Source organism: Pteropus vampyrus, unplaced genomic scaffold (assembly GCF_000151845.1).
Source record: "Pteropus vampyrus isolate Shadow unplaced genomic scaffold, Pvam_2.0 Scaffold18, whole genome shotgun sequence".
In the NCBI taxonomy this organism is placed as follows: Eukaryota; Metazoa; Chordata; class Mammalia; order Chiroptera; family Pteropodidae; genus Pteropus; species Pteropus vampyrus.
The window spans coordinates 4,877,020-4,896,949 of record NW_011888799.1 but is presented as its reverse complement, the minus strand read 5'-3'; the positions used below and the strand labels follow the sequence as shown (position 1 = coordinate 4,896,949).

Below are 19,930 nucleotides of genomic sequence, written 5' to 3'. Positions count from 1 at the left end.
GGTGGGAAGCTGGGGCCTTCTTTGACTGTTAACAGCGGGGCGGCCAGCCAGGGACCCTCTCTCTATCAGAAGGGCCTGGCAGCCAAGCTATGTCACCCCCACCCCCACCCCCAGCCTCTGTTTAAACAAGCTCAGGCCTGCTGTTGCATGGAAACAGGCGCCTGCTCTTGTTCCAAAGTGACGTGGCTGCCCTCTTCAGCACTGTTTGTTTCAGCCTAAAGTCCTGTCACCAGTCTGACTTCTGACTCGCCCTGTTTATCTCTCTCTTTCCTCTGTCAACTTATTATTCCTAAAGGCCAAGCTTGCATTTCCAGGGCTTGTTTACCCAGAGCAGAGAGACAGGGCCCAACGGACAGACAGACAGAGGAAGAGGGGCTCGGATATCCACGGAGGCACAAGAGGACAGGACCAGTGTACCACCCACAGATTCCCCACAATCTCCTTCCTATGGAGTGGCTACAGAGGACTAGTTGGCAGTGTTGCTTCTGTTTAAGAGCCCTTTTCGGTTGGGAATGGAGTGCTCTCATTCACTTACCAACGGACGTTTATTTAGCACCTATTACGTCCCAGGCCTTGCTTCCTCCATTTCCCACAAGGGACTGCGTGAGTGTGGCACGAACCAAACAGAGGCTGAGCTGATCCCTGAACTAGGAACTGGGAGATCTGAGGTCTAGCTGCACCTTTTACCGTTGTCACCTGGATAAGTCAGTGCCACCTCTGGCTGCCCCCATCATCTGTGAAATAGGAATAATATCCACCTCCCAGGCAATCAAATGACATACCATATGCGAAAGACTCAAAGCACCAAACAGACATAAGGAATTTGTTTGTTTGTCCTTGAAGGACTTCCTGGTTGGGACTGAGAGAGAGAAGGAACCCACTGGGCCAGTCTCTCTTTCGCATAGTTGCTTTACCACACAAATAGTCAGGAACATTTGTTGTTGGGGGGCCTGAAAGTGTTACACCTGAAGTTTCCCCTCAAACCAGTCTGTAGGATGGCCTACAGACTGCTTTCATTTTAATTGAAATTTTTGTGATTTTAATTTTGCAGGGTTCTTTTCATAGTTTGGAGCCAACAAAATCTTTTTTTTTTTTAAGGCTCAAATATTTTCCTTGGCCCCAAGCACTACGCCCATAGTGAGCCCAAATGGATAAAACAGCCCTCTCCGCCTGCCTCCAAATCTCCACCCCAGTTTATTTGTGAAACAGATATAGGATTTTCCAGGACTTTGGGATATTCCCCAAAACAAACAGGAATAACTGGAACGTGGAATATGGATGGTAAAACACGGCATGTGTGCAATGCAGAATGGAGAAACCCGATCAGTACAGACAGTTCTGTCTCTCCCCACCCCACACGTCTCTCCAGTTGTCCAGATACCTGTGTTTATTTTTCACTTTAAATAATTTTTAAAAGACACTTCCCAGTTTGAGTATTTCTCCCACCCCACTCCCACCACATTCAAAGTTTTTCATTGCTCTGTCTGCGCCGAGGTGTTAGGAGGCTAAGTTGGCCTTACAAAATGGGTGGACTTGGAGCCTTCTGGTGAGGTATGTTCTGTTATTATTTTGATAAAGGGTAGGATTTTGCCCTTTGACCATCTGTCCCCAGTAGATGGCACAGACGCTGTGAGTCTCCTCTCCAGAGATCTTGCTTTAGGAAGGCTTGGGAGATGCCAGAAGACTCCCGTGGACCATCTCCCTGGGGAAAGGAGACAGGCACTTTTCCACTCAAGTCTCCACTGTTTGCAAAAGGAAGTGAGTTTTATATTTCTCAGTTCTGTTCACATCCACATCGATTTGTTGGTGTGTACAGGGGTTTCACACTCAAACTGCATCTGACACTAACAACTCTATGCTTTAGGAGCCAAGGGTGCCAAGGCTCAGAGAGGCCCAGGACTTGGCCAAGGTCACACCACCGGTAATGGGCAGGATGAGACTTAACCGGGGCTTATTCAATTCCTGCGTTAGTGCTGGCTGATTAGCTCAGTGCCAGGCTTCTGAACATGCTGCTTCCGGTTTGACCTCTGGCTCCAAGGCATGTGGTGAAAAAGGGCCCCCTAGGGGCTATGGAGTGAGGGAGAAGAAGCCCCAGGGTGAACCTGGGAAACAGAATGAGGGCAATGTGGGCACACATATCTGTGCATATGAGGCAGGGGTGGACGCACAGGCGGGTAAGGGCTAGCAAGACCTGACTTTTCCTCATTCCCAGCAGAGCCCCCAAGGGCTACTGCCACCAGAAGTGATCCGAGGAACCGAGTCAAATAAGAGAAGGAGGATCTCAAGGCCAGGGGTGGCTGGGCCGGTTCTCCTGAACTTGTCAAGCATGATTCTATTTCCCGGGTGGGGCCGGGACCTGGGGCCCCTGCTTTGTCACTGCCCAACCCGGCTCCCCACCCTAGGGCCTCTCGGTCCTCAGAGAGACCTGTCCTGAACTCCTGAACTCTGCAGTTCAGGGTGGGAATGATGGAGGGGGAAGAGGAAAGGTGGATGCAGGGATTGGAGTTCCCATTCCGAGCCCTAAAAATGGAGGCCTGCCTTTGCCTTTGGCTCTTGGCCTTTCCCCAGCAGCTTTGGTCCCTGGTGCTTGGAAGTTTAATCTTCATAGCCTGGGTCAGGGGCACAGGCAGAGATGGAGGTGGGGACGGTTTTACAATACAAATAAAGTGGAGATACGCCCTACATATGCAGGTCCCCTCCCCCAATGAGCATACTTCTAAAGTAGGGTCTTCCTCCTCCATCCCTGTTAACTCAGACAGTGTGCAGGAGGAGAGCCCAGGCACCTGCCCACCCAAGGCCAGCTGCCCAGGTGTCTGTCCTGGTGGGTATTTCTGAGACTGTTCTAAGCTCCATGATCCCAGGACCCCCTGAGTTCCACTTCTTTCTCTTGAAAACGCAGCTGTCCCCCTGCGTCGAGGTGACCACTAGAATGAGAGGGTGCAGAAGGAGTCCCCTGGGAGGCTGGACCTTCCCAAAAATGTTAAAATGAAGCTGTTTGGCCAGGAGCAGTGGTGTCCAGGCGGCCAGAATGGAGTGGGAAGAGGCCTGGCATGCCCCTCTCCCTGTCCTGGCTGCCGGGGAGGGGAGCCAGCGCCTACCTGTTGCTGCTGGAAGTGCAGCAGATCTGCAGGGCTCATCTCGCCGTTGCTGTCTGCGCCCGCCGCCGAGTCCCTGCCCACGCCGCCTCCAGCAGTGCCCGCAGCCCCGGCCCCGCCGCCACTGCCGCCATCAGCCTGTCCGGAGAGGCTGCCCACGCCGTTCTGACCAGACGGAGCTGACCTGATTGTCTCCGAGGCGGATTCCACCATCATGTCGCTCTAGCGGGACCTGGAGGGGGAGGAGAGTCACGGGGGAGGGGCTGAGGCTCCAGGCTGGACTGACAAGGCGGGTTCTACCAGGGGCAGCAACCGATGCCCCTTAGCGTTTTCCCCACACCACCACCACCTTATAACCCCCACCCCAGTCCCAGGACGTCTCCTCCTCGACTTACTGGGGACTGCTCCTGGGACCTTTCTTGGGGCACGGGCTTTTCCCAGTGTCACTTTCCCCTAGGTCCGGGTAAGGGCAGGTCCACTGTGCAGCTGCCCTCCTCCCCCGCATTTCCTTCACTTGACTTCCAGAAGACCTCCGCAGGGCAGGGGAGCAGGTGATGCCTTTGCCCTGTCCCTCAGAGTCCTAAACCTATTCTGACTTTTTCCTCCAACCAGGCATTGTGGGAACAGAGGGAAGGGGATGGGCGGGGTGGGGATCCTGCGAGGATTTACAAGCAGATGAGTTATTCACTGGGACTCACCATATTGCTCCCCCTCCCTTCCAAGCACCTGTAATGGCCTTTATGTTTGTTCCCAAGTAAATGGGGAACTCCTCGGGGCAGGGACCTCCTTATAGCGTCTCCTTCCCCAGGCCACAGAAAGGCTCTAATCAATGTTTGTTCCACAGTGAAAATGGCTGCCATTTGCCCAGAACCTATTGGGAGCCAGACACAGCTTGGCAGCCATGGTCCCACTTTTCAGACCTTCCAATTCTAAAGCCAACAACTCCGAGTCTGACCAAAAGTAGACACTCAGTACTATTTACTGTCTCTATAGGCACCATGATTCCTAATCACAAGAATTGTGAGAGTTATTATCATCCCGACTTGACAGATGGGAAAGCTGGGGATTTACCCAAGCAAAGAGTCAAGGGCTGAATCCTGTGCCCTCTTCCCACTTACCTCAAACTGCCTCTTAAGGAGTAGTAGAAAGATCCCCAGGAAAACAGAGGATATGTTTGGGATGGTCAAGGGTAGTGAGGAGGAGGAGGAGGCCTGAACTTCCTTCTGTGACTCGTGGAGATTCCACTATCTCAGGGGCTTGTACACACAGACTGTGATGCAGATGGGGAAACTTTAGTATGTAGAACTATTCTCAAAGTCTGGGGTGTCTCCAACTATCCCCCGAACCCCTTGAGAGGAACACGGGTTTCAGTGAAACAGGACACAGCTGGTATCTACCACTGACCTTTGACGTGTGTCTTAAACTCCCTAAACCTCAGTTTCCTTATCTGTACAAGTAATTAATCCCAGCCTCTTAGAGTCCTATGAGGAGTAAATAAAACACTACATTAAAAACCGCCTGATAGAGTAAGCTCCAATCACCCCCTTCTCCACCTGCCCTAGTGGTAAGGGTGAAGACCGAGACTCAGAGAGGTCAAGACTTAGTCCAGATCACTGAGATCAACGGGTAGAAGCCACTCGAGCAGCTAGCAGGACCTGTAGAAGCCAGCAAGTGTTCTTTCCTCCCTTTTTGATTCCTTTTCAGTCAAAGCAGACTCCACAACCACATGGTCTCCTTGACCCAAAAGGTATATGAGGGCCTTGCAGGCAGCATATCAGAGAAACTGCCAGAAGAGATTGGATTATTTCCCTAGTTCCTTCCCCAAGGTGGCAGCTCCCAAGAGCATCTCCCTCCTGTCCCCCAAGCTCTTTCCTTTCACCGCAGAACTCTACTGGGCCACATGCTCTGTTTTGTGCCTGCTAGAAGCAGAGCAAGTACTGAGGGGTAGGGGTGGGGGGACAGAGAGCTGCTAAGGGTCCATGAGGAGCCCACCAGTTCACATGTGTGCCACATCACTGTTCTTGTGGCCCCTCTCCATCTGTGACTCTAGGTGTCTCTATCCCACTAGATCTGGGTGGCCTCCTATGACCCTGTGTTGCTAGTGTGTCCCATGTTTGTGCATTTCTCTGTGTGTTCCCAAGGGCTTGTACCCCCCACCCCCCTTGCTGCTGCTCCCATTCCTGGGCTCAGAGAGATGGGCCAGGGGCAAGGGTGAGGTTGGGGGCGACGGTTTGGAAGAGATTGAACACTTGGTCTCAGGTCTTAATGGCCATGTCAGCCGGAGGGCCAGTGGCTGCCAAATGATGGATGGGGTGGGCACCATCCTCCACCCACCAGAGCACAGGGCTCCAGCCCCCCTTCCCCCAGCCACCCACTCTGATTCCTCCTAGCAGCCTACAGAGCACTTTTCCCCACTCTGGCCTGGGCCCCAGTTACGTGAGGGGGATGGGAAAACATCAGGGGCCCACTCTGCTCTCCTTCTTCCCCACCCTTGGCCCTAGCCCTGCTGGGGGTGGAGAGCAGCTGTCTACCCTAAGTCTAGCTTCCCTGAGATCTGAGAACTCCTGGGCCCCAGGGGACAAAGACCAGAGCCTCAGGGGTGTGTGTGTACAGGAGAAAGGAAAGAGAGTCCAGCAGTTACTTTCCTGGGGTAAGGAAGGTTGTCCACACCACCACCGCCCCCTCCCCCACTCACACATACCATAAAGTTGTAGATCAGATAGCAAGTTTGAAAACACAGAAAAAAAGAAAGGAGGATGCAAACAGAGGTGTTCCTGTCTTTTCTGTTTTGTTGTTGTTGTTGTTGTTGGGGGGGGGGGTGCATAGTGACACCCAGTGAGCAATGTAATTGTTGCAATGTGGCCTGTAATAATAGCTATCCGTGGGCCAATCATTCATATTAAACAGGGTGGAGCCAGCCTCTCATTTGCATGCTTGAGATTATATGCATTTGAAAAGTCATTTCTGCAGGGTGTATGAATGGCATCAATTCCCATGTGGCACGCTCTGCCCCCCTCCTGGGGCCTTCACCTCCTTCCATGCTCCTGCTGGCCCACTAACACCGACTCAAACCTGCATGGCAGGTGCTCCTAGTCTATCTCTGCACCTCATTTCTGCCCTGGGACACCTGCCCTCTGAGGATGAGGAGAATAGCAGCCTAATGCCTCCTGCTCACTTCTCAATGGGGTGTTGCAATAGCACTTGAGTGTTCCCTGCACTGTGGGTGAGCAGGCTCTGGGTGCCTTGGGCCCAGTTGGCTAGGGTCCAGATGGGTTGGGGTGCTGGAGGCAGGAACTGATATCAGTGCCCTGTAGCTACAAGGGTGTGGGGCGTAGTGGAGGAAGCCAGTGCCTATGAGACCCTGGACCCTGGCTAAACGGTGTCAGGTAGCCTGAGCTCACTTACAACTAGCTGTGAATCCTATGCTTCCTACGTCTCTGGAACGCAACTTCCTTACCTCTACATGGAGAGGTGGTCTTGAAGGTCTCTTCTGACTTGGAAGCTCCAGGAGAAAAACTTCCTGGTCCCATATATAAACATGAAGCCACAGTGTTCTAGTAGCTGGCGGGAGCCACTGACGGAGTCAAAGCTGTGGTTCCTTTCCCAAAGCACTCCACCCAATGTAGCTGTGAACTTCCTGCTCAGGTACTGGGGGTGCCCCTTCCTGCCTTCACTTCCCCCTCAGTGCCTCTTTCCACAAGTGTTATTGTCCCCCCCCCCAACCCCACACACCCATTTCCTCAGCAAAAAGCTATTGAACACCAGCACAAGAGAAGTGCTGGGAATTAAACCATCTGGTTTCAAGGGCCAGCTGTGGGACCTTGGGCAAGTCACTGCTCCTTGCCCAGGTCATTAGGTTGTTCTTTCTTCCTTTACACAACAGGTAAGGAAGAGGGGTGGATTAGAAGGTCTTACTAGGATTTGCTAAACTGAGGCCCTCATCCCCCACCCCAACCTTCTGAGACCCCTCTCCTCCCACGTGTTGGGGGCGAGGACAACTGAGGCAGAGTTATTTTAGGTGATCTAGGATTTCTTTCTGAGGCTCTGACCCTGACCTTAGGCAGGTCTTAGTCTCCCACCTCTCTGAGTTGCCCTTAGGGAGCCAGGGCACCTCAGAGCCTTGGGTCAGGCGCCGAAGCTCCTGCAGAGGCCACCATCGGAAGGAAGGAAGCTGGGTCAAAGCCACAGCCGCCTCTTCCGCTCTGGGGGTGTCTGTGGGCCGCTGGGGGCTCCCACTTCCCCAGAGGCTCCTGGCCTTTCTAAGAACCCTGGCGGGGAGTGCAACAAAGAAGATTTACTTCGGAACTCAACTTCTCCCAGGTCTGCCTTGTCCCCTTCATGGCCAGAAATGATGAGTTCCGCTTACCTTGGGACCAAGGGGTGAATCCAGGGGCTAGGGTGCTTTCGGGGCATGGGAAAAGGGATGGGGAGCTGTACACGTGGAGAAACCTTTGTGCCTTTTCTGTGGGCCCATATGGTGTAGAGAGTATTAATTACCGTAGCTTTTTAATTAACAATCGCTTAATCTGAGCCATAACATTTGCCACAACACCCTGCGCCTCGCCTCGCCACGAACCTCGCCGCTGGCCCTGCCAACTCATCAATTAATTTTTATTGACGTTTTCTTTCCCAAACAGGCACAATACCAGGGTTTTCCAATTAACACCTCCGCGATCCCTAATTAGTGCAATTAACAGACTGATGGATGCCCGGAGCTTACCCGCGAGGGAGGGAGAGAGAGAGGGGGCGGGGCAGCCCCATGTGCTTTCAGGACTGGTGTCCTGTGTCCCACAGAGCGCCCACGTGCATGAGCACAGCTGGAGAGGGAGCACCCTCAGCTCCTCGGGAAGCATAGCAGATGGGGGAGTGACCACAGGTAACCTGTACTCAGAGCTATGGTGCCGGTCTGAGTTGAAATAAGGTTTCCAGTCCTTCAGAAACCTATAACCTAGTTGTGGAGCTAGCTGAAAGCCTAAGTGAGACTAGAAGTTGGAAAACCTGGCATCTAGCCTCAGCTTTATCACCAACTTCTTGTATGACTTGGGCCAAATTAATTCCCTCCTTTTTCTATTCTGGATAATGGAGAGAACTAGACTAGATGTAGTTATCTATTTATAATGTATACCCCTATCAACTTCCATAAAAGATTGGGCAGTAGACCAATAAAAGACAGAGTCTTGTAAAAATATATCATGGGGTAGTAGGAAGGGAGAATAAATGGACCTAAACCTTAAGCCCGAGGATCTTAAACTTGAGTGCATTGGAATCACTCCGGCAGGCTTGTTAAGACAGATTGCTGGGCCCAGGCCTGGAGTTTTTGATTCAACAGGTCTAGAGTGGGCCTGAGAATTGTCATTTCTAAAAAGTTCCCAGGTGATGGTGATGCTGCTTGTCCAAGGCAACAGGGCTCCAATGAAAAGCACTGACTTTAGTTATGAGCTTCCTGATAGCCAAAATCAAGATGATCAGTCTCCAAGGTCATTCATTCATTCAACATGGATTGAGTGCCTGATTAAGCCAAGGACTGAGGATCTATCTGCAGGAGACTGAAATGTGGGCCCTGCCCCCCGCAGGCTTACAAACCTAAAAAATAAAACCAAACAAACAAACAAACAAACAAACAACTCTCTCCCCCAATGGCTGGCCAGGAGCATCTTTCACCAGCAATAACTCTCCATCCACTCTTTCGTTCATTCAACGAGTTAAGCACAGTACGCCAGGCTATGTGCATGCAGACATGAACAGAACAGGACGCAGGCCCTGCTCTCCTGGAGCTTATGTTCCTATGAAGGGGGAGCAGATGATAAGTAAGGACACCAATAAATAGACAAGCTCAAATAAATTCTATCAAATGTGAGTACAGAGAATAAACAGGGGACTCTAAATTTAAATGGAGTGGGGCAGGGCAGGCTTTTTTGAGGAAATGGTATTTATGCTTAGAAATGAAGGGTGAGTAAGTGTCCACTGAATGCAGGGGAAATAGTGTATGCAAAGGCCCTTCTTTTTATGAGGTCACCAGTTCTAGACTTTTCCAGAGCTAAAACTCTTTGAGATGGACACGTTTCTAGATTATATAAAAAGACACACACGTGGAAACCACTTGGAACAGAGCATGAGGAGCCTATATTTCCTTCTCATTCTTTTCCTTTCTTTGCAGTTATCCTGAGATCAGATCTTACTTGTGTCAAGGGATATAAAACAGAAGGCTTTTCAGAGCAATAAGCACTAGTATTACAAGTAACTTAAGGATGGTTTCCAATCTGTCACCCAAAGGCCCAGGGACCTCCCGTTCCCCATTTAGCTCAGGCTCCAAAGGCCCACCGGCTTGAGGCTGCCAGGTGAGGGGAGGGCTCGGTCAGCAGCCACTTTCAACCCTGGCCTGCCTTAGCCAGCCACTCATTTGCCATTCTACCTGCTGACCCTTCTCTGGTTTCTTATTACCTTTGTAATAAAAGCACTGAGCAGTGAGGTCACCAGTCTGAGCCTCGGGTTCCCTATTTGTCATATGGGGCTAATACTAATAAACTTTCCTTTTAGGTTGCTGTGACATCAAATAAAACATACTGTGTGAAGAAGGTGTTCAGAGAAGGGTAGTAACTATAATTATGGGTGCCCAGAAGCTTCTACTACAACCCAGCTTTCAGTGCGCTATGGTTTAAAAATTGATCCTAACCGTTGGTTCAACACTTGAGGAAAATGAAGCAGGACCCAAGAATTAAAATGTCTCTATAGCTCCAAAATGGGTCCCCAAACCAGAGCGGGGTGATGAGTCTACTTAGCTCTACTGAGCAGGCCAGCAGTATCTCTCCCCAAGCAGATGGGGCTCCCCGAGTTCCAGAAAAAAAATGAATCCCTCTCCAACCCATACCCTTCTTGTACTTTGGGACTCTCCCTTATGTGGGTTGCAGGCTGGCATCCTAGGCTTCCCTCCCCGCTCCTACTTCTGCCTGACATTTTCCCTAAATGGTACCCTTGGAGCTACCTGCTCCAACTCTAGGGACCATCTAAGGCCTCTTAGCACGGAACTTCAGGGCCTAATAAGCTTAATGTAAATGGTAGGGCGGGGACACACCTCTCTAAAAGGCTGCAAACAAGCCTCTGATTTGGAAGGTGAGCCACCATCCTGTGCTGTCTATTCTAGGTTCTCTCTCAAGTTTCAAATGACTTTATTTTCTAATCATAAAAGTAAAAGACAACTTGGTAGAAATTTTTGGGGAAAAAAAAAAAAAGAAAAAAATAATTAGTACCCATAATTCTACCACCCAGAGAGCTAGCCTTGTGGATCCACCCCTTCCAGTCAGTCCACTTTCACTCTCTTTTGGCATATAAATGTTTAAAAAGTGAAACTGGGGTCATAATCTGTACATGGTTTGAATTTTCCTATTTTTCCACTCACCACTTACTATCATAACCATTTCCACATGACATCAAATATTTTAAGCAACAGTTTTTAGTGGTCACAGAGTTGCTTGACTGGGCTGCATGTTCTAGAATTTATTTAGCCAATCCCCTAGAGTTGGACATCCAGACTGTTACCTATTTTTTTTATTATGGCGTTACAATAAATACCCGTATGCGAACAGAATACACTACGTTTCTGACTATTTGCTTAGGACATGTCTTTAGAAGGCAGAACTGAATATATTTAAGCCTCTTAATGACATTTATTCCCTAAATGATGTAATGAAATTTGTACTAATTTTGCCCTCCCTTCAGCAATATGCCCATGTCCCAGAAGACTTGCAAACTCCTCAGCTTTTTAGCAATTTCCCTCCATTTTCATCTCCTTCTCCAGAAGATTCTCAGATCCCACACAAAGCATTCAAAATCCAACGCTACAGATCTGTCAAATCTGGATGAGTTTACAAAGCACTTAGCTGGGTGGTGGGCCTTTGCCTGCAACTGATACTGAGTACTGGGGTCTGGGCATATACAGGTGAATAAAACACAGCTCTTGCTTTTGGGGGGCTTATAATTAGGTGGAGGACAAAGAGAGACACACTGGCAGTGTTAACGAAAATACCTACATCTAAGTTCCACTCTAGATTAATTAAATTGGGACTCTCTGTGGAGTGGGACCCAGGAATGAATGATTTTAAAAGTTTTTCCGAATATTCTAAACTTCAAATGAAGCCAGGATTGAGAACCCCTGCTCTACACAACACTCACAAACTCTATAAATATTATGTTAAATAGACAGTAGGGGTCTATGGGTGCCTAAAGGGGATAGGGGTGCTCTGGGAAGGCTTCCTGTAGGAGGTGTCTTCAGAGCTGAGTCATAAGGAAGTAAAGCTGAGGCACATAATTTGTAAATATATTTTATTTCTAATAATAACCATTCTACTCACAGAGTCCTTGAAAGTCCTTTCCCATACCCTGTCCCCTCCTCTCTTCTCTTCTCTACACAATCTGGCACTCACTTTGACAGATGAAGAAACTACACTTTGAAGATGCCTTGCATCTTGACAAGGTCACCTGGTTGTTAAGAGGCTGAGCCAAACTGAAACCTGGCTCTTCCCGCCTCTCTCATCCCATCCCTGAGGAGGCAAAGCCCTGAGGGTGGTCACTCTGGAATTTCCCTGGAATCTGAACCTTTCCTTACCACCAACACCACCCCTCAGTTCACTTTTCACTGGCTCTGGCCCCAAAATGCTCCCGCCAGGCTCTAGCAAGGTGGCCTCCTCCAACACTCCTTCCCAGTACCGTGACCAAAAGGAAAAATTAACAATAAAAAAAAAAGAAAGAGAACCAAAGATCCCACTCCATCTCATTAAGAAAGTAAACATAAGAGCCATCTAAGTGTCTAATTAAGCTTCTAATTAGTCCCTGCTTGTTACTAATGCAAATTAGATTACTCCGCTTAACTACAGCATGTCCACAACACCCTTGTTAATTGCGGCCTTTTGAAATTAAATTACTCCCTAATTAGCATATCAAAGCCATTGATTCGGAGCTGGGAAAGATGAGGGCAAGAGGAGCCAATGCCAAGTTTGGTTAATCAGAGATGGCTAATTAAATAGTGAAGTCTTTCGTGGGGGGCCTGTTGGTTAAAGGATGGGGGTTACTCACCCATGGCCTGAGTGGCCATCTGGAGCCTGGTTCTGGTAAGGCCCTTGGCACATGGGGGCTCCTGAGGGCACAGGAGGGGCTCCAGCCAGCCTAGGCCAGACCACTGAGTCTGGCCCTCCCTGGGGCCCTGGCTGCTCTGCCCAGTCAACCCTTGACCTGTCCTGGCCCCTCCCTCTGTCTCTGAGGTGATAATCTAGGTGTGGCATTTACAGGGATCTTGAACCAACTCAGGGGAATCTAAAACACATCCACATTTGAATATTCAAGCTTAAGCATCCTTCCACATTTCTCTCTCTATTCCATAAGTTTCAGAAGGGTGACTTTTACCCAGTTCTTCCCTAGTCCCAATCTGTGGTTTCATTCTCAGAAGAAAGTCTCCCCCACTCCCAACAAAAAGTTCTGGGGCAGGTTAGAGGGGCTCACTTGGGCAGGGATGGGCTGGTTTCGTATTGGAAGAGTCCCCTCAAGACACAAGACCCTATAATTCTCTCCGTGGTAAAAAGAAAAACAATTATCTATCACCACTGGATCTTAAGCAGCTGTGTGGGAATTAGATTTGGGCCAGGGTGTCCTTAATGGTCTTCTTGAGCTCCTGTCACATAGGAGAGGTGAAATCTCCAGGGCAGAGTTGCTAAATCAAAGTGCCCTCAGGGGCTAAGCCAGTCACCTAGGAGGCCAAGTGAGAAGTGGGGGGCACTCAATTCTAGTCTATCCTTACCATACAGAAATGTCGGCTCAGTGTTGGCGGTGACTGGGTTTTTCAAAAGAAGCCAGTTGGGGATATTTATGTGAAATTTACCATTGTAATAAACTTTGTGTGGGTCAACAAAACTCATAAGGGGTGAAGTTAGTCAATTTGTGACCTCAGCCCCTCTGGCCAGCACTCCAGTGGCAGGTTTCAATTAGCTGTGTAACCCTGGAAAAGTTACATCACCTCTCTGGGCCTAGGTCCCTCACCTGTCAAATAAGAGTAATAAATATCACTACCAGAACAAGGAAGTATGCGAAATGGCAAAGCACAGTTCCTCATTTAAGGTCTGGTGCCCACCACCTAGTTCTACTCAGTACCTGCCACAATCCCCTCCCAGATTGGGATGTCTTCCAGAATCTTCTTCCTCCATCTTCCATGAAGGAAGCACAGTCTGGGCTTCCAGGTGTCCTTGAAAATGCTAAGGGCTTGCTTCTGCAGATGCCTGACCTGGCTGCTGGGCAGCTCATAGGTAGGTACCACATACCTGTGCCCTCTGCCCTGACATTTAATAGATCAGCCCTGGCAGGGGCAACAGCTACTAAATGCCTCTTCTAAAAAAGATAGAACTTTCACATAAATTTTGATGGCTGACAGGTCCCTAGCCTGGTCCTTCAGTGTTCCCCTCCCCCAGGTAGAGTGTGTGTGTACAAGGAGACTCCTTGGAGTCTGTTCCTACCCCTCCCTCTCCTAGTCCTGATCTCTAAGTTTCTTACCAGCAGCTCATGCAGCACAAGAGGGTCAGGGTCAGAGCCAAATTCCCAAAGGGTGAGGTTTTGTTGATTTAAGGAGGGACCGAAGGGGACCCAGGAGAGAGGAAACCCCCCCCCCACCCCACACCTGGCCCCTGCACAGCTCAGAAAGGGTGAATCCCAGGCAGTGCCCAGTCCATGGGTCTTCATCCAAGCCAACTCCATAAAAGGACCCACAGCAGTGCTTTTATATTAGAAAATAAGTAAAATTTAAAGCAAGGCAGAAAAAGAGAAATGGGGAGGGGGCCAGGCAGTCCTGGTGTGAGGGGGAGGGCGGAACTGCAGTGCACAAGGGCCAAGCCGCGGCCGGCCTCGCTGCGCTCTTTCTACCAACCAGATTCAATTAATTGATAACAAGAAGCATCAAATTAATTTCTGGAGGATGTGAGATTCTGATGAAGGGAAATCTCGTTGATGGGGATCGGTCAGGAGGGGCTGGGTAGTGCCCCTTTAATCAGGCTCTGCTACCTAATTGGGAAGGAGGAGACTTGCCTGGGAAGCGGGGTCTCCTGCCCCAAGCCCGCGGAGGCAGTGGGCTCCAGACACAACTCGGTGGAACAAAGAGGGAGTGCACTGAGACCATCGAGTCTCTTCTAGCCTGAAGCCCGACCCTGGGTGGGAAGAGGGGGTCAGGAAGGGGGTGTGTGCTGTGCGGGTGCTCCCTTACTAATTCTACAGTTAGGAAAACTGAGGCCCAGAGAGGAGCTGGTCATGCCTAAGGTAGCAGAGGGAATGAGGAAGTTTGCTGGTGCTCCAGACCCACGACCCAGATACCCGAAGTCATCCCCAAGCATGAGGAGGGCACCACACGGCGTGGGAGACCCTCCTTGTGGCCATGCAGTCGAGCCGCCCCTCGTCCAGCGATCCCTAGACACCCCCAAGCCCTAGGCACAGGGCGGAGTTGACTGCACCTCGGCATTTTTTCAACGCGCTTGCGGAGGGCCTCCGACCCCTGGCCCCGGCAGCTTGGGGTTCAGGTCTCAGAAATCCAGGAGCGTCTGGCCACTCGTTCTGATGCGCTGGCGGAGGCTCAGGGAAATGCTAGCTGAGCTAGCAACCCAGAGCGAGTGCGGCTCAGCTAGGGTCCGACCTGTAGCCCTGGCTCTCCCGGAAATCCCGGAGTCCTTCTTAAAGCAGAGATTCTTCCCAGTAGATCGACTCTGCACCCTCAACACAACCGACGTTCACAAGCCCTCTGACTCCCATCCACAGATGAGAAAGCCCCGAGAAGCTAGGAAGCATATCGACACTCAGCGCGTTGCTCCCCGTGCCCCCAAGCGCTCACAGCAGCCGCGACTCCCTCAGTCTCCTGCAAATCGCAACATTCCAATCTCTCCCCGAAATTCTAGGCAGCCTGGCGGTGCCCTTTTTTTCCACGGCGAGGATGCACATCTGTCCAAGAAACCCTTGAAGAAAAGAAGTATACCACTACCCTCTTTTGGACCAACTTCCTTCGGCCTTGGAAGTGTGGGCTCTAGGGCGCTGGGGAACCGAATCCGAAGGAGCTCGCCGGGTTGAAGACACAAGAACAAAAGCCCCCTCACCGGCCCATCTGCCAGTATCCCTTCACACAGGGCCCTCCGGGGGCAAGCGTAGGCATCCCGTTGGGCTAGGGAATGTCAGAACACAGCCTCCCTCCAGTTGCCAGTACCGATCTGAAAGATCCATGGTGGGGCACTTGCTCCATTTCTGATTTTCCGAGTTGCAAGACAGACATCCCTTAGTAAATCTGTTCACCTGGACCCTCATGAGGCCAAGGCACATAGTAAGCTCTGCAATGTTTGTGGAACAGAGAGGAGTCCAGGTGTCCATTCCCTGAGCCACCTTTCCCTTAAGTCACCATCACTTGTTTCCTTCCTTCACTGTGGTAAAAATTCTGGGGTCACTTCTGCCCATTCACTCTGCCTACCTTGAACAAATGCCAGAGGGTCACTATTCTACATACTCCACTTTGTTAATATTTGAGGAGAACGACCATCTCGCCTCCCTCACACTCCTATTTGCATGGTAGCCCAGGTGCCATCAGAAACTCTAAGTGGAAGAGAAAATACCATTTACCCCCGTCTTGCATGACCAGTGGCCACTCATCCTCAGGTCCCAGTTCTGGAGGCTCCAGTTCGGCAGACAATAGAGAGTGTGTGTGTGTGTGTGTGTGTGTGTGTGTGTGCGCGCGCGCGTGCAGAACTTCTGGGATTTGGGGCACATGTCACATGCTATGGCCAGGGCTGGGGAGAAGAAAGGTACAGGGCTGCACTGGAAGGAGAGACAGCTCAGCAAGGTAAAGACTCCATGGGGGAGGGAGGGCATCAGCCAGGCAGAGGCCTAGATGGCTCCCTGGAGGTGTGGAAGGAAGCTCTGACTCCATGGTCCAGTGCCCTGTGGCCCTGTCCAAATGTGCACCTTTTGTGCTGAGAGCTGTTGATTTGCAGCTCAGGTGTACTGAGTCTAGCGAGGCTCCATGTGGGCCCCACTCAGTACCATTTCACAAGACTACTGCATAGGCAAGCCACAAGGTTTGAGTAAAGAAGGTTCCTACTGTGATCCCAGCATGGTGGAACTGGCAGTAGGGAACAAGGTATGCATTTCCATGGAGAATTCAGAAGGCAGTGCTGACAGAGCCAGTACCTTCAGGCTCAAGGAAAGTTTCTCTTTGCTGCTTAGAGATGATCCATCCAGGGGTAGGTCCCAAACTGATCTGAGACTGGCTGCCAGACTTGTCTTCCACGAGGCTGTATAAGCTAGGGTTTCAAACCACAGAAATCTTCTGTTTTAGAGAGAGATGGTACTGCTAGACATTTTTCCTCTTCTGTGTTCTAATGAACTCTCCCTCCCATTTTTGTCTCCATGAGCACCTTATAAGGCTGGGGAGAGAGGGGACAAATGGATGTTCCAGGGTCATGGGTAGAGGGGTGGCCCATGCCTGAGACTGTGAGGGAGGCAGGGGAAAGTTGGCAGGTCCTCTTATCCCCTCCTTTTTCCCTTCCCCTCCAGCAGAGGCTTAAGCCCTACTGGTTATACTGGGAGTTAGGAGCCCTACATTTTAGTACATGCTCTAGCATTACCTAGCTGTGGAACCTTAGATAAGTTGTTTCTTCCTTTTCGGCTCCATGTTCCCACGCCATAAAATGGAGTTTAATACTCGAGCATTTCCAGTATTCAGTCCAATCTGTGGCCTGGTAGTGCGGGAACTCTCATAATAAAAGCGACCCTGTGGTCAGTACTACCATGTGCAAGGCACTGTTCTAGGTACTATATATCTGCTCTCCTATTCAACTCTCAAACAAGCTCTAAATCGGTATTTTGACCTACTTTATGCATAAGAAAACTGAGGTTCCAAAAGCTTAGTTAAGTTCCCCAGAGTCTCATCACTAATGTCAAGTTCCAAAGCCTTTTTCACTCTGATCCATGTTCTGCCCTAGGGAGGCCTAAGTTCCTTGCCCTGGGTTCCAGAACTTTGCCTCTGGAACCTAGTCAGAGGAAGGCATTTCAGCAAATGGAGCCTCAGAATCCTATCACAAATGGTATCTGCCCTGCCTTTGTCTGGGAAGCTGGGAGAGTTGCAAGATCATGCAGGGAAACGGTGTGGAGCTCCTCGGATGGAAGAAATGATTATTTTCGCTGTTCCGGCTACCAGAAAAGTAAAGACGTTGTGCCTGCTTGGGATGAGAGTGGAGGGGCTTGCATTACAGCTGGAAACAGGAAAGCCACCAAGGCAGTGGGGCAGCGGTGGGTTAGAATGTAGGCAAAGAGAGTGCAGCTTCGCCGCGTGTTGCAGAGCAGGGAAGGCTTCTTGGGGAGATGACCCTTTCCATTCCCTTGTACCTCACACCTCTTCTCTAAAACAGACCCCTGCTCCCACCCTTCTCTCTACCTGTGATATCTTATCTGTCTCTCCTACCCTGACGATGTGAGGGCTGGAAAGCAGACCCCAGCCTTCATTGCTTGGGCACTCCAGTGCCCAGCCTGGGACCTACCCAGGCAGAGAAGGAGCTCAGCAAACATTTGGGAAATTACTGGATCAAAGGAAGCCCCCCACTACCAGTCCTCCTGTCTTCCTCCCCTCTAAGGAAGAGGTGTGTTTGGAGTAGGGGCCCAGCAGGATATGCACGGTCCTGGCAAGAAGGGACCTACCTGCCAGAAGCCAGAAAGGAAGTTTCTGGCCAAAGGCACAGGAAACATGGGGTGGGGGTGCCTAGGTGTAAGAAGGGCGCCTACATAGAAAAGAAACAGGGGCAGGTCCTTTTGCAACTTGAGTCCAACCTTCCCTGCCCCAGGCATTTCCTAACAACAATGCTGTTAGGCCTTTCCTTCCCCAGGATTCAGGGGTTCCCTAACTCCTGGGAAGAAGGACAGAAAACCCCACCCAGAAGCTCAGCACTTAGTGCCAAGAGAGAAGGTTCCTGTGGTCTCCCCCAACTTGGTGCCAAGGCTGGCACCAGGGTAAGAAAGTGCTCAGAGGGTCCAGGAGGAGAGGTTCAGATCTTGGTAGGATCCTGGGTATGTGGGGGGGGGGGACCCACAGAGCTGCTTCTTCCTCATGCCACCATGCCCACTGACAAGAGTAGGAGTGACAGCAGACAGCCCCCCCTATCCCCCGCCAAGGCCCTACTTTTGAGAGGCTCAGATCTGGGGGGGTGCTGAAGCAAGCGAACTGCTCCAGGTGCTCAGAGCACTCCCTGAACCTGCCTCCAGTCTGCCAGGTGACAAATAGCCCCAGAACCCAGACAAGACAAAGTTTCTCAAGTTTAAAAAAAAAAAAAAAAGCCTGCAGACTTCCCCTTCCCGGCAGTGGTCTGGGTTGGGCAGGGGTTGTCTGGGGGCAGGGTCTGTCTGAAGCAAGTGGCTCCCTTTCCCTGAGCTGAGGCCCACCAGCCCAGCCTTCCGGCTTTGGGGCCCCGGCACCCATCGGGGCTCACCAGGAGAGTCAGGGGCTTGAAATGCCCAGAGTCCACAGGGTTCAGTACCTGTTCTCCAAGGAAAGTGAGTTTCTAGGTTCAAATTCTCAGTGTTGTAGTCTCCATTACCCACTGTGTTCCCTTGGTGGGACTGGTTAGACTCTCCCTTGGCTGCAGGCCCTATAGACAACCCCGCTGCTTCTTTTTCTTTTTTCGGTGTGAGAGAAAGGAACACCTACTCAGCCTCAGGCTCAGGCTCCAAACGTAGCTGCTCCTCAAGCTGTGCTCTTGTGGCCCTCAATCCCAAACACAACAGTTTACTCTGGGACAATCCACGTGGGTGCTTTAAACTCGGGGATAATGATGCTGAAGTTCAGGTAAAAACCCGCATTGGCCAAAATTCTCCTGGGCTTTCAAAGGAACTGCCGGGAGGACAGCTTCAGACTCGCTTCCTCCTCTTGGGCCCCCATCTCCAACCCTACTCCAGACTCCCCGGTCAATGTGCTGGTACACCGCAGTCAACCTTCAGGGAGAACTGGCCCTGGGGTGCGAGACACGCGGTGATCTCCACACGCCTTAAACCCCAGGTGCCCAGCGAGGGAAGGAAACCCGCCAGGTGGAGGTTGCAAGATAGATGTGGTGCAATGGAACGAGCCGGGCGCTCTACCCGCTCAGGGTCTCCGAGATCCCATATCCTCTTCCCCTAACCTAGAGAGTCCGGGTGGGACGCAGGTGTGTTCACGAGGTCGCTCAGTTGGAGAGAAGGAATCTGCAATCGTTAGGGCCTCTGCCTCAGAATCCGCGTCCCGCGAAATCACACGGCTCTTTACCCGGGAGGCCGGAACCCCAGGTCGCCCAGCCTTCTAGCGCCACAGGCTCTGCCCCGGCTCAGCCCAAGTTAGTTTGGCGTTGTTGTTGGGGAGCGCAAGGCTGGAGCGCCGCGGGGGTGACCGCAGGTCAAAGAGGTGTCAGTGGGGGGGCCTGTCCAGAGGAAACACTAGTCTTCAGTCTGAGGAGGGAAGGCTCTGCTTGGTCACTCCAAGACAGTATTTCTAGGTGGCCTCCGAACCCTGCTGCCGCACTCTCTTCTACCGCCCCCTCCCCAACACACCGTAAGATGGGGGCTCTCCCGAAATGAGGTGAATAAAGGAATTGGCCAGGTCAGTCCCCCATTCCAGCACTGACGCATAAAATCACAGGGGCCGGCTCCAGGCGCGTTCAAGTCCCTAAGAAGTTTTCTGCTCTATCTCCAGGCTGACCACGGATGGGGGTAAGGGACTGACTGTTCCCGGAACCTCTGAGGTGCGACTTAGCAAAATGAATCCCCTTCCTCACCGAGGCTACACAGCGAGTGGGACCGCGCCCCCCCCC

General features: G+C 51.2%; 1 protein-coding gene across 4 annotated transcripts in view; it reads right to left on the bottom strand.

Annotated features, from left to right (window-relative positions):
• FOXP4 (forkhead box P4) overlaps window positions 1-12,332 on the bottom strand; it is a 42,857-nt gene extending 30,525 nt beyond the window's left edge. For 3 of the 4 annotated variants that reach the window (XM_011354591.2, XM_011354590.2, XM_011354592.2), the window contains exon 1: window positions 3,099-3,327. In XM_011354591.2, coding sequence (XP_011352893.1) covers window positions 3,099-3,311 — 213 coding nt within the window. In that variant the 5' untranslated portion in view covers window positions 3,312-3,327. Of the gene's footprint in view, window positions 1-3,098; window positions 3,328-12,320 lie in introns of those variants that run through there. The other variant, XM_011354588.2, reaches the window with a different exon arrangement.
• Window positions 12,333-19,930: the final 7,598 nt, after the last annotated feature.